Here is a 17925-nt window from a genome sequence, read left to right as displayed (position 1 = left end):
GTGTGTGTGTGGGGGGGGGGGGGGGGGGGGGGGGGAATAGTAAACTAACACACATTTGACCAACTGGGGACATTTTGTTAGTCTCCACAAGGTCAAATGCTATTTCTAGGGAGTTAGGGTTAAGGTTAGAATTAGGGTTAGGTTTAAGAGGGTTTCTGTTTGTGCTGGTATCAAACTTTGGGTTGCACGGGCCTATTGCAGGTTTCTGCCCTGTTTCTATATTGTACATCAGACTGGTTAGGAGAAGGTGAGAGAACATGAGAGGCCGAGAGCTCCGAGGGGTCACCCATGACAGTTCAACAACAGGAGAAAGACAACTGCTGATAAAGTAGTGGGGGTAAACAAGTTCAATTTTAAAACAAATGTTAATTTATTGATCCAGTTTGTATGTTTTATTATAAACATACAAACTGGATCAATAAATTACTAGATAAACAATTAAATAAGTAAGTACATAATTGGAAATCACACCAAGGGATGAAGGGATTAAGTGCGACAAAGATAAGTGCTATGTTAATGTGCTTTATATATAATACAATTAAATATAAAAAAGACAAAACCTCATTGAGCAAATAAATACATCATTTTTCATTGAACTTCCTTCTCGTGTTGGTAGCCCCTCTAGGGTTAGGGTTAGGTTTAGAATTAGAATTAGGGTTAGGTTTAAGAGGGTTTCTGTTTATGCTGGTATCAAAACTTGGGTTGCACGGGCCTATTGCAACTTTCTGCCCTGTTTCTATATTGTACATCCGACCGGTCTGGAGAGGGTTAGGGAAAATAGGATTTTGAATGGGACTGAATTGTGTGTCCCCACAAGGTTAGCTGTACAAGACTGTGTGTGTTTGTGGTTGTGTGTGTGGTTGTGCTGTGCGTGTGCGGGCACATTCGTGCGCTTGTGTGTGTCAGTCCTCTGTGGCTCAGTTGGTAGGGCATTGCGCTTGCAATGCCAGAGTTGGATGTTCGATTCCCACGGGAGATCAGTAAGGTGAAAATGCGTAAGAGTGGCTGCTAAATGACTAAAATGGTAGTGTGTTATTTTTCAGGAGGGATTATCACGTGAACAAAGCCCTCTCTGTCTCTTTAAAGTGAAGAGGTATCATGGTGTCAACCACAATGCATGAATTAGTAACCCTGTGTTGACCAAGCATTTTGCTTGTGGCAAGAATGTTTTTCAGGCATAAAAAAAAGAATCACATCAAAACCCTATGTGGAATTCATCAGTCCATCATGATACTCACCCACTACGAGCTGTGGTCTTCAGCAGTGGACCGTAGCCATTTGTGAACAGCATGTTCTTGACTTTGTTCCTGTTCACACGCACACACACAAGCACGTACACACACACACGCATTCACACACACACACACACACATGCAGAGACACGTATGCACAATTGCACGCACGCACACACACACACACACACACACACACACACACACACACGCTCATTTGCTGAGTGTATTTGTTCTCCATTTTTAGGAGGTGTTTGAGCGGCTACACTTGATGTACACCATTGGCTACTCCATCTCTCTGGTATCCCTACTGGTGGCTGTCTCGATTCTCTGCTACTTCAAGTAAGACCCCTTTAATGCTCCTCTTCAGTAGTATTACTATAGCAATACCAATACACTAGTCCACCATTCATACAAATCTATAAGACTCAGTTAAGACAGAGGTGATTTATTGCACGTGTAATACCAAAGAAAACATTTGGTCAGTAGAAAGTAAATAATAGCACTTTACTTAAGAATGGTATACTGCATTATGATGTGGTTATAATTAGTTGCGGTGATATAAGCACAATTAGGACCCCCTTATAAAGACCCGTATTTCCAGTTTATTTACTGTCATGATATCAGATGAATCTACCACACTGGTATTCAATGTTCCCTCTAAACTGCGCCTGTACATGGCAGCACACTTTCTCCAGGATTGCCGCGCAGAAGAAATGCCATGCTGTGCAGAGATGCAAGAGACTGAACTTCACTGAGTTCGCACCATTAGTTTGCACTATACACAGTGCATTCGTAAAGTATTCAGACCCCTTGACTTTTAGCACATTGTTACGTTACAGCCTTATTCTAAAATGGGTTCAATTGTTTTTTCCCCTCATCAATCTACACACAATACCACTTAATGACAAAGCAAACATTTTTGCTAATTTATTCAAAATAAAAACATATCACATTTACATAAGTATTCAGCACCTTTGGCAGTGATTACAGCTTCGAGTCTTCTTGGGTATGACACTACAAGCTTGGCACACCTGTATTTTGGGAGTTTCTCCAATTCTTCTCTGCAGATCCTCTCAAGCTCTGTCAGGTTGGATGGGGAGCGTCACTGCACAGCTGTTTTCAGGTATTTCCAAAGATGTTTGATCGGGCTCAAGTCCGAGCTCTGGCTGGGCCACTCAAGGACATTCAGACTTGTCCCTAAGCCACTCCTGCGCTGTCTTGGCTGTGCGCTTAGGGTTGTTGTCATGTTTTCATCAAGGATCTCTCTGTAGTTTGCTCCGTTCATCTTTCCCTCGATCCTGATTAGTCTCTCAGTCCCTTCCACTGAAAAACATACCCAAAGCATGATGCTGCCGCCACCATGCTTCACCGTAGGGATGGCGCCAGGTTTTGTCCAGACGTGACGCTTGGCATTCAGGCCAAAGAGTTCAGTCTTGGATTCATCAGAACAGAGAATCTTGTTTCTCATGGTCTGAGAGATCTTTAGGAGCCTTTTGGCAAACTCCCAATGGACTGTCATGTGCCTTTTACTGAGGAGTGGCTTCCGGCTGGCCACTCTACCATAAAGGCCTGATTGATGGAGTGCTGCAGAGATGGTTGTTCTTCTGGAAGGTTCTCCCATCTCCACAGAACTCCGGATTTCTCTGACCAAGGTCCTTCTCCCCCGATTGCTCAGTCTGGCCAGTTGGCCAGCTCTAGGAAGAGTCTTGGTGGTTCCAAACTTCTTCCATTTAAGAATGATGGAGGCCACTGTGTTCTTGGGGACCTTCAATGCTGCAGAATTTATTTGGTACCCTTCCCCGTATCTGTGACTCAACACAATCCTGTCTATGTGCTCTACGGAGAATTCCTTTGACCTCATGGCTTGGTTTTTACTCTTACATGCAATGTCAACTGTGGGACCTTATATAGACAGTTGTGTGCCTTTCCAAATCATGTCCAATCCATTTAATTTAATACAGGGGGACTCCAATCAAGTTGTGATGCAGTGAATTATAAGTGAAATAATCTGTCTGTAAACAATTGTTGGAAAAATTACTTGTGTCATGCACAAAGTAGATGTCCGTTCCGACTTGCCAAAACTATAGTTTGTTAAAAAGAAATGTGTGGAGTGGTTGAAAAACGAGATTTAATGACTCCAACCTAAGTGTATGGAAACTGTATTTCTGTTTTTGAATTTGTTTTCTTCATAATAAAAAATAGCAGTCAAGAACCCAAGCTAACTTGCTTGCTACTTCCAGACAGAAATCAGAGAACAGCTCACTGAACATTACTCGCCCTACCAGAACTGGTTAGTCTGTTATGTTATCCAGAGCGTTGGTGACTGCAACTGTGCTGTCAGATTGTCCGTTCGTAAATTCAAAGCGTTTCACTCTCGGAGCGTTCAGAGTGCACGCTGGACGCTCTGGCGGATGAGTAGGGTTGATCCGAACGTTCTGACCTCACAACGACTGTCAAGCACCCAAGCTAACTGGCTAACATTGGCTAGCTTGCTAGCTACTTCCAAATACATAATGAGAGAACACCCCACTCTGACCATTTTACTCACCCTAGCAGAGCTGGTTAGGCTGTATTCATGTTATCCAGAGGAGTGGTGACTGTAACTGCTGCTGGCAACAATTTAATTATGCTTTTTTGCCAATGTTTACTGACAATGGCCATATTCAACTGGTGTTGAGCATTAGTAAATTCATCAGTTATTCTGTGCTCTGGCACACTCAGACGAGAGTGTTCTGAAATCGGAGTAACGTTAGATGGCCAGAAATGGTTACTTGCAGTCTTTTGTTAAGACATGTAGCTAGCTAGCTAAACAATGAACCATAATCCCAACTCATGACGTTACTACTCTGCATGAATCTGCAGGTAGCTAACCAACCAGGTTCAATGTTAGCTAGCCATGCAAATGGCTGTGAGATACGAATAATAAGATCATACACGTAGCATTAGCTAGCGAGCCAGCCAGCTAACGTTAGCTAGCTAACGGTACACTTTAACTTGAAATGAAACTACTTTCTTACCTGTGTACATCATAGATGGATGCGTCTCCTGTCACGGGTGCCATGGTTGCCCTTAGTTTGAAGATGTAATCCGGAGACAGGTGTTTTCTACATCTCCTTAGCTAGCATACTCTAATTCCACTGAACTCGGTTCTCCAGAAAGTGGAGAGCAAGTCGTATGCAGTTTTACTACGTGATACATAAAAAAGCCGCGTTAGACAGGATTACCAACACATACTGACCAGCTCAAATAGTCAGAAGAGTGCTATATGGCAGACCAATCCAAACTCATCTCTCGGCATGTCCAGCCCACTCATTATCTTAGCCAATCATGGCTATCGGGAAGGTCGCTCGCTTTTTCTGTGGCTAAACCAAGTAGGCTCATAATTTAAAAATGCACACTAAGATACCTATCTGTTATTCATGTGATTAGTATGTGACAAGTGTAGGCCTCATAGGTAGCTGTTGGGGTCTCTGAACCTATTGTAATCTGCACTGGAATTACTTCTCAACAATGTTTTCAGACGGCTGAGATCTGATGTGTCTTCAGTGGGTGGTTTTGGAGGATTCATTTTCTTTTTTGTTTCACATGTTCTGGATGGTTACTATGACAAAAGTTTATTTGAGCTGTTGTTTGATTTAGTGAAAGAAGCATTGCAAACATTATTATCTCTCGCTCTCGCTCTCTCTCTTCCCTCCAGGCGTCTCCACTGCACACGGAACTACATCCACATTCACCTCTTCACTTCCTTTGTGTTTCGGGCCATCAGTATCTTTGTGAAGGATGCTGTCCTCTATGCCATGTCTGACGATGGAAAGACTGAAGCAGAGGAATTGGCAGAGAGACCCCATATGGTACTGTGCACTTCTGTACTGACTAAAATTAGATTAGATTGAAGTTTATTGTCCTACACAAGGAACATTTTCCCACAGCTCACACATTCATAAACCACATAGAAAAACACAGAAGGAAACAAACAACAGTAAACAGTAAGATATAAGTAGTACCCCCACACCTGCACATATAGGAGGAAGCTACATAGATCTTTTCTTAAAGTGTGGCTGAACTCACCGATTTTTCCCTGGGCTTTTCTGCTGCTCATTAAGAAATGTGGTTCGATGTGGGTGTGTTATGTTTGCTATTGTTGTTTGTCCCTCTTGAATCACCATAGACCACCTTTACTCCACACAGATGTGTACAAAGCTCTCCCTCGCCCTCCTTTTTGAAAATCTGACCATAATTCTATCCTCCCGATTCCTGCTTAAAAGCAAAAACTAAAGCAAGAATTACCAGTGACTCGCTCGCGCACGGTCAGATGACGCGGTTGCTATTCTACAGGACTGTTTTTCTAGCAAAGACTGGAATATGTTGTGCGATTCATCAAATGGCATTGAGGAGTATACCACCTCAGTCACTGGCTTCATCAATAAGTGCATCAATGATGTGGTCCCCATAGCGACCGTACGTACATATCCCAACCAGAAGCTATGGATTACAGGCAAAATCCACACCGAGCTAAAGGCTAGAGCTGTCGCTTTCAAGTAGCGGGACACTAATCCAGACGCTTATAAGAAATCCCGCTATGCCCTCAGATGAACCGCTATGCCCTCATCAAACTGTCAAAGCGTCAATACAGGACTAAGATTGAATCCTACTACACCGGCTCTGATTCTCGTTGGATGTGACAGGGCTTTCAAACTATTACCGACTACAAAGGGAAACCCAGCCGCAAGCTGCCCAGTGACACGAGCCTACCAGATTAGCTAAATGCCTTTTATGTGTGGTGCCAGGACAACAACCTCTCCCTCAACATGAGCAAGACAAAGGAGATGATCGTGGACTACAGGAAAAGGAGGGCCGAACACGCCCCCATTCACATCGACGGGGCTATAGTGGAGCGGGCGACAGTTTCAAGTTCCTTGGTGTCCACATCACCAACAAACTATCATGGTCAAAACACACCAAGAATGTCTTGAAGAGGGCACGACAACACCTTTTCCCTTCAGGAGACTGAAAAGATTTGGCATGGGTCCCCAGATCCTAAAAAAGTTGCATCATCGAGAGCATACTGACTGGTTGCATCACCACCTGGTATGGCAACTGCTTGGCATCCGACTGTAAGGCGCTACAGAGTACTGCGTACTGCCAGTACATCACTGTGTCCAAGCTTCCTGCCATCCAGGACCTATATACTAGGCGGTGTCAGAGGAAGGCCCAAGAAATTGTCAGACTCCAGTCACCCAAGTCGAAGACTGTTCTCTCTGCTACAGCATGGCAAGCGGTACCAGAGTGCCAAGTCTAGGTCCAAAAGGCTCCTTAACACCTTCTACCCCCAAGCCATAAGACTGGTGAACATTTAATCAAATGGCTACCCAGACTATTTGCATTGACCCCCCCCCCCCTTTGTTTTTTACACTGCTGCTACTTGCTGTTTATTATCTACGCATAGTCACTTTACCCTTAACTACATGTACAAATTACCTCGAGTAACCTGTACCCCCGCACATTGACTTGGTACCGGTACCCCCTGTATACAGTCAGGTCCAAAAATATTTGGACATTGACCAAGTTATTATTATTTTAGCTGTCAACCACAGCATATTGGAGTTGAAATTAAATAATGAATATGAGCTTAAAGTGCAGACTTTCAGCTTTAATCTGAGGGCATTTATATCCAAATTGAATGCTCGCCAATAGGTTTTGAATTTAGAAATATTGACAAGTGGCAGTTGGGATGCGCATTGTCTCAATTCTCATTTTTCCAAAACAGTGGTAGACTTGAGTGATCACTATCAAACACATCAGCAGTGGCCACTCCATCAAGGGCTTAGGGATCAAATGTTCTTTTAACATAACATTGGCAATGTGTTGTCTTATGTAAACAAGCCTGAGGTGCTGCGTAATGTTGGCAGGTCTGTCTCACTGTCGTGTCTTTGGGCACCATTAAACTGAAGACATGTTTATCAAAATAACTCCCTGTAATTATTATCACGCGATTAAACTGATTAATCGTTTAACTGTAATTAACTAGGAGATCGGGGCACCAAGGAAAATATTCAGATTACAAAGTTATAATTTTCCTAATATAACTTTTCTATATTATAACATTATATATTATATTATAGTATAGGCCGATTATCTTCTGGTTTAAATGGTGTATTTTACCTCGCGTCCAGTCTCATTCCAAACGTTGTAAATTGTTGTATTTGCACGAACCCAGCCTTTACTAAATCATCCATACATCAACTGTCTTAAAATCATTTATTTACTAAACAAAGTAATTCACAGAAAGTATACAAACAGTAATTATCGTCACAAAGAATTGGTAGAGTAATGTGCCCTAGTGGGCTAAACCAGCATGGCTGGTGTCTTGTTAAAAACAAAGGGTCATAAAGGGCAGCTGAGAAGACACTACAGAGTTGATAAATATTAACAATTGATATGCTAATCCTTTGCACATGAACGCTCACTCATCCGGGAACAATTGCAATCAATATATATTTACGCTCAGTGTGTCGTCAGGATCCTTGTTGGAGAGTTTTTGTCCTGTTGGAGAGATTTTGTCCGCGTTCTCTCTCTCCCGGTTAAAATGGATCTTTCAAAGCAACATTCATTAATGTCGTTATAGAATGGATGTTTCGTCGGTCTTCGCGTTCAATGATAGAATTTCTAGCTGCAGACTATTAATTAATATCAAAGACTTGTTATTATTCTGTCGGTATCGATAGTCTAAAAGTTTAACCACGTGGTATGGTTAAAGTTAAGTGGAGGGATGCAGGGTCAAACCTATTGGCCAACTCGTAATGGAGTGGCCTGGTCTCCTGATAGAAATTCTGGGTGGGGGTTTTATACTGGACATAGCAAAGCTGTCACATGACGCCTTGTCCTATCTGTGTCCCTGGGGGCGTGCCGATGACTGAGTTAAGCTTTGAACAGAAATACAATTCTATCACATTAACATCAGTACATAGCATCAACATATTCCAAATAGTTTAATCCTTATTCATACATTTTATACAACCATTAGATGTAAGTCTCATCGCTGAGGCTAGTATATAAACCTTAGTATGGTAATATAGCAATATTGTCTCTCGTGAGTTTCATAAAATTGTACCCAACGGACCAGTTCGTAGCTGGATTCTTCACCGATCTTTTATACCTTCTCCAGAACATAAATGTCGTTAGGTTCCCCAATTCTGTGAGTTGGAAGAATTTCCTTTGTCTCTCTATGAAACCCCTCTCTGTCTCAACTGGGCCATGCGGCACGACATTCTCCTTTAGAATTTTACGACCGCCTTCACAGGGCCTGGGTAGGGAGAGGTAGGTAGGGGGATGGTGCAAGGGGGAGGGGGTCAACTGTGCTCCCTGTTCCCAGAGAGAGGGCAACGTCATGACATCACTGTCTGTAGGTTCTGCCGTACGATTGGATACTGTGCAAACTCCGTGCATGACAATTCTCCCTAGGCGTTACCATCCTGTGTTAGTGGGCAAGTGGGAATGATCAAAATCAAAACCCAGCCCTCATGTAAGTCATTGCGATCTCATTTACACTAATCTCAGAAAACTCTGTTTTGGAATATATTGACTTTATGACCAACGTTATCCTACTTACACTTTGTCCGTTTTGGCACTGGAATAAATGTTTCTGACCGATATCGACGACAGTTTTCAACTACAGATGTTGGTTTTTGTGTTCAGTTGCCCTTGGTGATAGGCCCTGTGATGAAACTCCTCCCAAGTCTTGATGTCTCTGAAAATGTCAAGTAAAAATAAGATATTCATTTAGCAGATGATTTTATCCAAAGTTAATTACAGAAATGTCAACATTGACAGTGACACAAACATTCAGTATATGTGGCCCATGCGGGATTCAATCCCACAATTCGATGTTCCTTACACCATGCTCTATCCCAGGGGGCCAGAAAAAGGGCCGTTATTGGAAAATATATAGGTCCATTATAATTTTGACATACTTTATATCTAGTTTAAGCTACAGATAGTTTGCCCCACCTGCCCTAACCCATTGATCCATTTGAACCATTATCTGATGATATGTTGAATGTCCCAGGTCCCTTATTAACAATATGAACATGACACCTCTCTTCTCTCTGGCACCCTATAGGTGGGCTGTAAGGTGGCCGTTACTCTCTTCCTGTATTTCCTGGCGACCAATCACTACTGGATCCTGGTGGAGGGACTGTACCTGCACAGCCTCATCTTCATGGCCTTCCTCTCAGACAAGAACTACCTGTGGGCGCTCACCATCATCGGCTGGGGTGAGTTTTTCTACACACCCTGCAGGATAGAACTTTCTGGTTCCAGGTAGGACCATTTCACCTAACGAGGTACCCTAAAAAAACTCTTTATGGTGAAACGGTTTTACCTTGAACCTAAAAAGGTTCTAGAACCAAAAAGGGTTCTACTATGGAACCAAAAAATGGTTCTCCAGGGATAGCCAAAGAATCCTTTAAGGTTTTATGGTACCTTTTTTTCTAAGCGTGTAAACCAGTGATTCAGCCCATTGACGTTTCAAGTTGTCTTTTTTGCAGCCATTTCAGAAGATTGATATATCGTATGAATTGGGTTCCTGAGGTGTTAAAGTGGCAGTCTGCAGTATAAAACAATAACAAAGCGTGCATCCCATCACTGTTTTATTAAACAGCTGGGGATGGGGCTGGAGAAATGTAACCACTCTCAAAATCATAGACAGAGCTAAGGCTGCAAGGACAGGCCATACTAAGGACTGGCCGTCCATGATTTCAAAATTATAGTTTTAATCATGTTTTGAGGCAATACAGTGTTTGTTCACATTTACATTGTTTACAAACAATTTGGTAAAGCAAGCTGTATATGTTCGGATCTGACGGGGAATGACAGTTGAACTAAACTAATGAGGCATTTATTAGTGATATTCTTCAAGAATCAATGGGTATAAACAGCGGCGATTTTAGCATATATTTGTTGGTGGGGCAAAAAATAAAAACCGTGGAATGCATGCCAGCAAAACCACTACACAACACAACACATTAATTGCACTATAACAGTGGCAAACGGTGCCCACAAACTGTTAGGGTCTACATAAAGCTGTCCCAACATCTTACCACTGTTACACCTGGCTATCAGCGGAGCCTTGTCTGGCAGCAAAACAGTTCATTCAGCCTCATTTACTGTCTTTTAAAAAAACATAGCTGATATGGCTGACTTGCTTAAACAAATGTGGTTTCTAATGACAATTGAGATGTACAAACTATGGCATAAGGGGACGACAAGCGGATAAGAGGCAATCCATAATTTCGATTAAGACAATGACCGAGCTAGGACTGTTACAATGGTCAATATAACTATCTGTTTAGCACTTCTGAAATGTACAACCACAGAATTCAGAACATGTGCCGTTTTTACAGTACACCAAGTTAGAACCGTAGGATAAATAAAGGGGGCATATAAGCAGATAATGAAAGCTCTTACAATATTTGATGATTACATTTCTCTAAAACAGGTTATAGGCTACAGTAGAACAGTCAGAACAGTGGGTGAAATTAAGAGGGGTAAATATACCAAATTATTAGGGTGAGGCACATGGGCTACTTACAGCTTACTACACAACATACACTTAGCATTACTTTCTTAGTTACAGTATACATATCTCCCTGGCATATTACATCATTTATGAAGCAGAAAACAATATATTTTTGGACTCACATTGTTGTGCTCGGCTCACTTGAACAGGAAGGTGGCGTGGCAGTCCTTTGAGTTAACAGTTGTTTTGTACGCGGCACAAATCATGCTTCATTGACAGCATGGCCAATGTTGGATGCTTATCATTTTAAACTTGGAAAATAACCCCTTAATCCCAGATTTGGGACCACTGTCACTGATTCCTTCCAAACCACTCATTGTTGAATTTGCAATTTCCAACTTCTTGTGAAATGTTTGTCCAATGGCCAATGAGCACCAATATGTTTTATCTATAATTTCTCCATTATTTCTCTTCATATGATAAGGATTAAAAAGGATTTGCCAGTAGATTGTCGACTTGATTCATGATGATGACTGCTAGCTAAGATTGTGAAAGTATGACGTTGACATGATCAGTCCAATCAAAGCTACTGTACATTTAACGTGATTTGACATTTTATCTGTGGCCAATGACCTTGAGCCTTCTTGGATGGGCACTTCTATGGCAGCAGCCGAAGGGCTAGAATTTTCAAGGTCTGCTCTTCCACTTGGCAGTGAAGTAAAGTCCCCATGAGTGACAGAACACTGAGCCAATCACAGCGCAACGCTCTGTGTTTTCTGCTGGCTTGCCCCACCACAACAGAAAGCATTGCGCTAGGCTGAAACGCCTGCATTTTGGAGCCGGCTTACTCAAAGAAAACAAAAAAGAGACCGTTTGTATGCAGCTTTATTAACTCAATGATATATATTATTTTTTACATTCTTTGTAAACTGATATGTGACATGTATTAATGCCAAAAGAACATGCAAAACATGTTAATGCAAAAAATGTGGGGCTCAAAACAACTGCCCTGAATGACTGGTCGCCACTGGGTATATATCATTAATCTAAAAATCCAAAAAAATGGTTTTAAAGCAGCCACAGATTGCCCCTTTAAACACTCCTCCATGTGTTGTGAGATCAGATTATGTGAGTAGTGCACCTGTAGGAAAAGACCAGAGGTGTAAAGTACTTGAGTAAAAAATAGTTCAAAGTACTACTTAAGTAGTTTTTTTAGGAATCTGTACTGAACTTTACTGTTCATATTTTTGACAACTTTTACTTTTACTTCACTACATTTCTTAAGACAATTATGTACTTTTTACTTCACACATTTTCCCTGACACCCAAAAGTGCTTGTTACATTTTGAATGCTTAGCAGGACAGGAAAATAGTCTAATTCACACACCTATCAAGAGAACATCCCTTGCCATCTCTAATGCCTCTGATCTGTTGCTTAGTTAAATAAAAAAATAACAAAAATATCTGGTGGACTCACTAAACACATGCTTTGTTTGCAAATTATGTCTCGCTATCCGTAAATTAAACAAAACAAAGAAAATGGTGCCGTCTGGTTTGTTTAATATAAGGAATTTAAAATAATTTTTACTTTTGATACTTAAGTATATTTGATCAATTCCATTTACTTTTAATACTTAAGTATATTTATAACAATACTTTTAGACTTTTACTCAGGTAGGATTTTACTGGGTGACTTTTACTTTTACTTGAGTCATTTTCTTTTAAAGTGTCTTTCCTTTTACTCAAGTCTGACAATTGGGTACTTTTTCCGCCACTGGAAAAGACCCCCTGGAAAGACACCTTTGTTGTGTATGTAAGATACCACAGATGGGAATTCAACATTATTCAACATGAATCTATTTCACCCTCCTACCGCTTTGCCTCCCTCTCTCATAGGTGTCCCTGCGGTGTTTGTGTCCATTTGGGTCAGTGCGCGAGCATCATTGGCAGACACTCAGTGAGTCCCTTTATACATAATTGTGTGTACATCACATTGAAGTGAATAATCACACTTAACAGTAGCTATTCTACACACATTTGCAGGTGCTGGGACATCAGTGCGGGAAATCTGAAGTGGATCTATCAAGTCCCAATTCTTGCAGCCATTGTAGTAAGCAAATATTTCCTTTTCACCTAGACTCATCCACTTCACAAGCACTGGTCTCTTGTCCCTTTTTTATGGTTTGATAGCATCCTTGATTTCACATCAAACATTTTATTTGACACAATCCAAATAAACTCAAAAGCTGAAAGGTGCTATTTATTGGACGTCTCCGCTTTCCGCTGATCTCCAACGTTATACCATGAATACGGTGTCCGAAGTCAGAGTGACTGTTACACCAACTCCTTGTGACTCTGAGGCTGTCTTAATATGGACACCTTACATCTATTTCTAACTCTTCCTACAGGTGAACTTCTTCCTGTTCCTCAACATCATACGAGTGTTGGCCTCTAAGTTGTGGGAGACCAACACAGGCAAACTGGACCCCCGTCAGCAGTACAGGTGAGGGGCTGCATTAGACTAATAATAAACAGTAAAAGACTGACAATAGAATAGTAATAAACTAGTAATGCACTTGTAATAAACAGTACTAGTAATAGCATGGATAAATTAATGGATACATGCTTTATGCATATGATACAACCCACAATTCCTTCACTTGCAATAGAGCCTAGGCTAGTTTTTCCTGATTGTATGACATGTGACTGTAAATTTGTGTTTTGAAAAATATAATTTGAAATCAGAAATCACCATGCATGGTATGGGAATACAATGGCTGAATCTTGATGATACATCCTACGTTGTCTTACATAGCTTCACGTTTCTCTAAATCAAGGCCACTATTCAAACATAGATAAATAGCACATTACACTGCTATAATATTATCTGTAAAATTGTGTCTGCTACTGTCCACAGGAAGCTGTTGAAATCCACCCTTGTCCTGATGCCCTTGTTTGGAGTGCACTATATGGTGTTTATGGCTCTACCCTACACTGAGGTTACGGGCCTGTTGTGGCAGGTGCAGATGCACTACGAGATGTTCTTCAACTCTTCCCAGGTCAGACACCCCAAAGGGCAAATACTCCCTGAGAGAAAAACATAATCTTTCTAGTGTTTTGATCGCAGGTTGACGTTTATTGTCACGAGTCTTGTCCTGGAGGCAGAACTGAGTGATTTCCCCATAGATAGGCCAGCTGAAAAGTAACAATTGGCTATATTGTAAAAATTCATAATAACAAACATTTGATTTTTGGTCTTTATTTAATTTTGGGATTGTCATCCAAAGGGTTCCAGCTATAACATGTAGTGTCGTTTTGTTAGATAAAATCCTTCTTTATATCCCAAAAAGTCTGTTTAGTTGGCACCATCGATTTGAGTAATCCACTCGTTCAACATGCAGAGAAAGGAATCCGAAAATCGAATCTTTGTTTCAACAAGTCAAAATATGTTTCTATTTACTCCTCAGATACCCTAAAATGTAATCAAACTTTAATATTTCTTATGGAAAGAAGTATGTTCAATAGGAAACCAATTTTAGCAGGTGCGTCCTGTCTTCATGGCACACATTTTTTACATTTATATTTTAGTCATTTAGCAGATGCTCTTATCCAGAGCAACTTACAGTAGAGTGCATACATTTTATTACATATTTTAAATACTGGCCCCCCGTGGGAATCGAACCCACAACCCTGGCGTTGCAAGCGCCATGCTCTACCAACTGAGCTACAGTGGTCTCTCACACGCAAACACGAATTTCCAAGACTGTGTTCCTGTACTAAAACTGATATTTCGTATTCGTCTTTGAAGTTACAAGCCTGAAACCTTGAACATAGACTGCTGACACCCTGTGGAATCCATAGGAATTGCATCCAGGGAGCTAATATTCAATATGACCTTATACTTGCCATTCTAAGAGGATGGTCTCTCAAAAAAAATAATTCTGCTTGGTTTTTCTTTGGATTTTCTTCTACCATATCTATTGTGTTATATTCTCTCTCCTACATTATTTTAAAATTTCTTCAAACTTCAAAGTGGTTTCTTTCCAATGGTACCAATTATATGCATATATTGGCTTCAGGGCCTGAGGAACAGGCAGTTTACTTTGGGCACGTCATTCAGGCGGAAATTGAGAAAAAAAGGGGCCTAGCCCTAAGAAGGGTTAGGGTTAGGCATTATGGTTAGCAGTGTGTCTTTTTTGTGGCTGTGTCAGCTAGACACCACTCTCCAGAGCTGCCTCCAGAACAAAACTCATGACAAAAAAAGGCTAATCTTATGCAGGCTATTGTCCATCAACTGTTGATGACTATTGATGACAGATTTATGTTATATCCTAAAAATCTGTCCTAAGTCCTGTTCATAAATGTCGAACAGCACTAAATGTATTTCCTTTATCTAAACTTGGGCTTTTTCCCTTTTATCCTTTCAGGGATTCTTTGTGGCATTCATCTACTGTTTCTGCAATGGGGAGGTAAATGCAGAACAACCTATCTCATTTTGAATATCTACGGAAGTCCAGAGAGGACATATGAATAAAAAATCATTTTCCCTCGTTATGTCACGACTTATCTCATGATCACTACATAACAAAAATTGTTTTGTCGAGATGAAGATATAATCAAAAGTTACACACATCATCTAATAATTTGTTCAGATGCACAATAATCACTTAATCAAGGAGCGCTGTGGCTGCGTTGATGTTTTAAGCCCTGAACAATGCTTGACAGGCAATTGTCTCCCTGGCTGTGTGCTCCAAAGACTACAGTCAATCGCATGCAAGGAATAACGCAGCTAACTTGGCTAGTCTTGTGAGCTAGCTAGTTAGCTAAGTAGCTTGTTACCTATGCTGGTTGTTAGCGTGCATAACTGTGTATAAATATCCTAAACAAATATATAAACGCAACATGCGACAATTTCCAAGATTTTACTGAGTTACAGTTCATATAAGGATATAAGTAAATTTAAATAAATACATTGGGCCCTAATCTATGGATTTCACATGACTGGAAATGCAGATATGCATCTGTTGGTCACAGATACTCTATGTGACCAAAAGTAGGTGGACACCTACTCGTCGAACATCTCATTCCAAAATCAGGGGCATTAATATGGAGTTGGTCCTCCCTTTGCTGCTTTAGCAGCCTCCACTCTTTTGGAAAGGCTTTCCACTAGCTGTTGGAACATTGCTCCAGAGACTCCCTTCCATTCAGCCACAAGAGCATTAGTGAGGTCCGGCACTGATGTTGGACGATTAGGCCTGGCTCGCAGTTGGCATTCCAATTCATCCCAAAGGTATTCGATGGGGTTGAGGTCAGGGTTCTGTACAGACCAGTCAAGTCCTTCCACACCAATCTCGACAAACCATTTCTGCATCGCTTTGTGCACTGGGGCATTGTTATGATGAAACAGGAAAGGGCCTTCCCCAAACTGTTGCCACAAAGTTGGAAGCATAGAATCATCTCTCGAATGTCATTGTATGCTGTAGCGTTAAGATTTCCCTTCACTGGAACTAAGGATCCTAGCCCGAACCATGAAAAACATCTCCCAACGAACAGTTATTGTGCTGAAGTGTCTTCCAGAGGCAGTTTGGAACTCGGTAGTGATTGTTTCAACCAAGGACAAACGATGTGTACGCAGTACATGCTTCAGGACTCAGTAATCCCGTTCTGTGAGCTTGTGTGGCCTACCACTTCTTGGTTGAGCCGTTGTTACTCCTAGACATTTCCACTTCACAACAACAGTACTTACAATTGACTGGGGCAGCTGTAGCAGGGCAGACATTTGATGAACTGACTTGTTGGAAAGGTGGCATCCTATGACGGTGCCACTTTGAAAGTCACTGAGCTCTTCACTAAGGCCATTCTACTGCCAATGTTTGTCTATGGAGATTGCATGGCTTTGTGCTCAATTTTATACACCTGTCAGCAATGGGTGCGGCTGAAATAGCCAAATCCATTCATTTAAAGGGCTATCCACATACGTTTCTGTATATATAGTATGCCTTTAAAAAAAGTGGGGGCGTGGATCAGAAAACCAGTCAGTATCTGGTGTGACCACCATTTTCCTCATGCAGCACGACATATCTCCTTCGCATAGAGTGGATCAGGCTGTTGATTCTGGCCTGTGGAATGTTGTCCCACTCCTCTTCAATGGCTGTGCGAAGTTGCTGGATATTGGCAGGAACTGGAACACACTGTTGTACACGTCAATCCGGAGAATCCCAAACATCCTCAATGGGTGACATGTCTGGTGAGTATGCAGGCCATGGACAAACTGGGACATTTTCAGCTTCCAGGAATTGTGTAAAAATCCTTGCCACATGGGGCCGTGCATTATCATGCTGAAACATGATGGTGGCAGATAAAATGATGGTGATGGTGGCAGATAAAATGGCTTCAGGATCCCATCACAGTATCTCTCTGCATTCAAATTGCCATCGATAAAAGGCAATTGTGTTTGTTTTCCATAGCTTATGCCTGCCCATATCATAACCCCACTGCCACTATGGGGCACTCTGTTCACAATGTTGGCATCAGAAAACCTCTTTCCGACACGACACAATACACGTGGTCTGCAGTTGTAGGTCGGTTGGACATATTGCCAAATTCTCTAAAACGATGTTGAAGGCGGCTTACGGTAGATGAACATGAACATTAAATTATCTGGCAACAGCTCTGGTGGACATTCCTGCCGTCAGCATGCCAATTGCACGCTCCCTCAAAATGAGATATCTGTGGCATTGTGTCCTGTGACAAAACTGCAAATTTGAGTGACTTTTTATTGTACCCAGCACAAGGTGCACCTGTGTAATGATCATGCTGTTAAATCAGCTTCTTGATATGCCACACCTGTCAGGTGTATGGATTATCTTGGCAAAGGAGAAATTCTCAGTAACAGGGATGAAAACAAATTTGTGAACCAATTTCGAGATAAATAACCTTTTTGCGCATATGGAGTGGGTAAGCGCTATTCCTGGAATGCTCACAGGCTCATGAATCAGGATGCTGCCTTGTAGGCTGTTTCATATGTAAGGCTCCTTTCAAACATTGTTGGCAGAATACAGTGCATTCGGAAAGTATTAAGACCTCTTTACTTTTTCCAATTGTTGTTACATTACAGCCTTATTCTAAAATGGATTACATACATTTTTCCTCATCAATCTACACACAATACCC

The 17925-nt window shown here is 41.4% G+C and overlaps 1 protein-coding gene across 1 annotated transcript in view; it reads left to right on the top strand.

Annotated features, from left to right (window-relative positions):
• pth3r (parathyroid hormone 3 receptor) overlaps positions 1–17925 on the top strand; it is a 57611-nt gene that overhangs the window by 33625 nt on the left and 6061 nt on the right. Inside the window, exons 5-12 of the mRNA XM_029712999.1 lie at positions 1480–1574; positions 4933–5086; positions 9355–9508; positions 12649–12709; positions 12796–12862; positions 13161–13255; positions 13670–13811; positions 15180–15221. Of these exons, the coding sequence (XP_029568859.1) occupies positions 1480–1574; positions 4933–5086; positions 9355–9508; positions 12649–12709; positions 12796–12862; positions 13161–13255; positions 13670–13811; positions 15180–15221 (810 nt within the window). The remainder of the gene's footprint in view (positions 1–1479; positions 1575–4932; positions 5087–9354; positions 9509–12648; positions 12710–12795; positions 12863–13160; positions 13256–13669; positions 13812–15179; positions 15222–17925) is intronic.

Source organism: Salmo trutta, chromosome 2 (genome assembly GCF_901001165.1).
Source record: "Salmo trutta chromosome 2, fSalTru1.1, whole genome shotgun sequence".
NCBI classification, from domain to species: Eukaryota; Metazoa; Chordata; class Actinopteri; order Salmoniformes; family Salmonidae; genus Salmo; species Salmo trutta.
Note: the sequence above shows the minus strand (reverse complement) of the source record. Positions and strands in the feature narration are given on the sequence as shown.